Source organism: Phalaenopsis equestris, unplaced genomic scaffold (genome assembly GCF_001263595.1).
Source record: "Phalaenopsis equestris unplaced genomic scaffold, ASM126359v1 Scaffold000094, whole genome shotgun sequence".
Lineage (NCBI taxonomy): Eukaryota > Viridiplantae > Streptophyta > Magnoliopsida > Asparagales > Orchidaceae > Phalaenopsis > Phalaenopsis equestris.
In genome coordinates this window covers 3,912,964-3,915,638 of record NW_018164536.1, presented here as the reverse complement: position 1 = coordinate 3,915,638, position 2,675 = coordinate 3,912,964, and the positions used below count along the sequence as shown (strand labels likewise).

Here is a 2,675-nt window from a genome sequence, read left to right as displayed (position 1 = left end):
TGTGCTTCATGGAACAACAAAATCAAATTTAAGCTGCTTGGTTAACAATTGCGAGAACATTAAAGTGTTATGCAAAGTGAAAAAAGGTATTTTTCTTGGATCGATGCATATAGTAGCTTTTCAAATAAGCTCTTTAAAGGGTTCTAGCTCATCTATATGATGAAGAACAACTAGCGTTCCTTGTAACTTGAAGGAAGGGAGGGAATGTAAATGTCCTGCCAATGACTGAATATAACATATTCTCATAATTCAAATAAATACTTGTACAACTATTTATAGATGGGGAGAATTAAAGTGGCAGACAAGAGAAGTTGATTTGATTAAAGTTTTTATAAGTTCAAAACCAAAATATAGCGTCATAAATAAAAGAACGTAGAAATGAAATAATTTAATTCAATTTGATTTTAGCACAAACTTAAATCGAGCATAATAACACTAATGCTGAAGGAAAAGGTACAACTAAGAGATCTAGAGAAAAAGTAGATTTAAATATTCAAATTAAAATATCGAAATATCTAGGAGATGGTTTTTACAAGCACTGATAATCGTCCAAGAGACACACACTTACCATCATTTATTCGGCAAGTAGTACACAAGAACACGACCAAGGGAACAATATCCAACTTTCATTCATAATCAAGCGAATTAGAGTACCATTGACTCACTATTGATGGCTTAAAAATAGAATGCTAACTCACATCCACACTAAATGAATGCAAAAGTCATAGTAGTGGAGAGGTAGGGGAGGGCTGAAGGGGGCAGGGGTGATCTATAAAAGGTCTGAAGGATTGAGGGAAAGCTAAAGTGAATCCATGTTATGAATGGACAAATTTGAAGAAGAATCCATTGAGAGGGTGGAGGGGATGACTAAAAGGAGGAAGAGATAACGTGTAAATAAATGACTCAAAATCTATTGACACCCAAATATCAATGATGACCCAAGTTACGTTCAAACTAAATTTGATTCAATTAAATAAATTCACATCATGAGATGTGAATACGAACACATGAAAATAACATAGAAGCACATATTGAGGATCATTGGAAAAAAATGTAGACCCTAAGAAAAATATGATGAAGATGATTGGTCAAAAGATACTTCGCATCACTTTATCTATTAGTCACTTAATTATTTCATTTAATTATTTATTAATTATTGTTAAGATATTATATTTTAATTATATGAAATCTATAATATATTCACTCGGGTCATTCTATAAACTTGTAAAAGTTTCACAATTATTTTTAAGCAAACAACTTCAACTCTTTTCATATTTCAGGTAATATGATTTTACTAGCAAGTCATCCTCTTTATTTGCAACACAAAACTATATAGCATAGCATAATATAATGGAAGACAACAATGGCAAACACAGTGTGGACTTAATTTAGATATTGGTATAAAGGCAATTGACAATGATTCGCAGAATCTGCTTGATTGCACACTCGTCCGAGTATGAGGCTCATGGAGTGAAACTAAAATGATTCTCTATATTTGGCAAGCACAAAATTATGAATTTGGAGACCTCAAGATCACCCAAGGCGAGTATAGAGAATATTACTTTATATGATCCTGTTTTACTGGCACTTAATTTTCTAATGGTTCCTGGAGGAAATCTCTGTTGATTTATTTGTCTATGACATTGTCATATTTTTTTGAATTTTGTAGATTTCATGTTCTTATATGCAACAGACTTGTACTTGTCGCATTTAACATCAACTTCTCATCAACCTATCTTTTTAGCAAATCATTTATATGAGTAATGGATAATGCAATAGGTATGATGCGTGTAATTAAGAAATCCTTATACACTTGCTAAGAGGGGGAAAGCTTGAAATTTAGGGTAATAGATTTCATAAAATATTCTTTTGATGATAAAAAATCCCATAGATTCAAATATGATATGCATATTTTATGCACATACATCTTTAGAGAAAGCAATCAAAACTATTTGATGGTTAATAATAATTAATTAATACATTGTTGTGATTATTTGGGTGGATGGAGTATTAAATTTTCAAGTGTTTTTAAGGCAATTGTCATTATTTTCTTAATTATGTTATTGTAATTTAACTTTCTTAATAAGATTCTGTCGATAAACTCATAAATAAAGAATTAAAGAATTAAAGAAAAATTGTCATTGGCATGTCTATATTTGTCTATAGGATGATACTGATATATAGTTGCTCATGACTTATTTTATCGAATGGTTTAATAGATCAAACAAGTTGAGCATGTTTAATTCGCATTGTTTCATAGTTAGGGATACTTTCTAATGTTGTTTGATTTATACATGATCTCAGGTTCATGTTTTAACTTTTGATTAAGTTTAGGTTTATGTTCTTTTTTAATATGTTTTGTTGTGGACTTTGATGCATATTTTAGTATGAGTTTTGATACACAAATAAAATAGAGGATAATGTTGTAATTGTAAATTTTTTGTTCATGTAATTCATTATTAATAGAATATTCATGAATTATTGTTTTTCTATGAGATCAAACTTGACCATACTTGATACTGTGCTAGCAAAAAAGCACGTCGTTCACGAATAGCTCGTGTTCAACTCGTTAAGTAGTTCGTATTCGATTCGTTCGTTAAGCAAACCGAACATGAACAATTTCTTTGAGCTCGATTTATGAACGAGCTGAACACGAATAAAGATTTGTTCGTTTG

At 30.5% G+C, this 2,675-nt stretch overlaps 1 protein-coding gene across 1 annotated transcript in view; it reads right to left on the bottom strand.

Annotated features, from left to right (window-relative positions):
* LOC110020324 (cyclin-dependent kinases regulatory subunit 1) overlaps window positions 1–2,675 on the bottom strand; it is a 4,073-nt gene that overhangs the window by 623 nt on the left and 775 nt on the right. Inside the window, exon 4 of the mRNA XM_020718386.1 lies at window positions 1,722–1,723. Within this exon, the coding sequence (XP_020574045.1) occupies window positions 1,722–1,723 (2 nt within the window). The remainder of the gene's footprint in view (window positions 1–1,721; window positions 1,724–2,675) is intronic.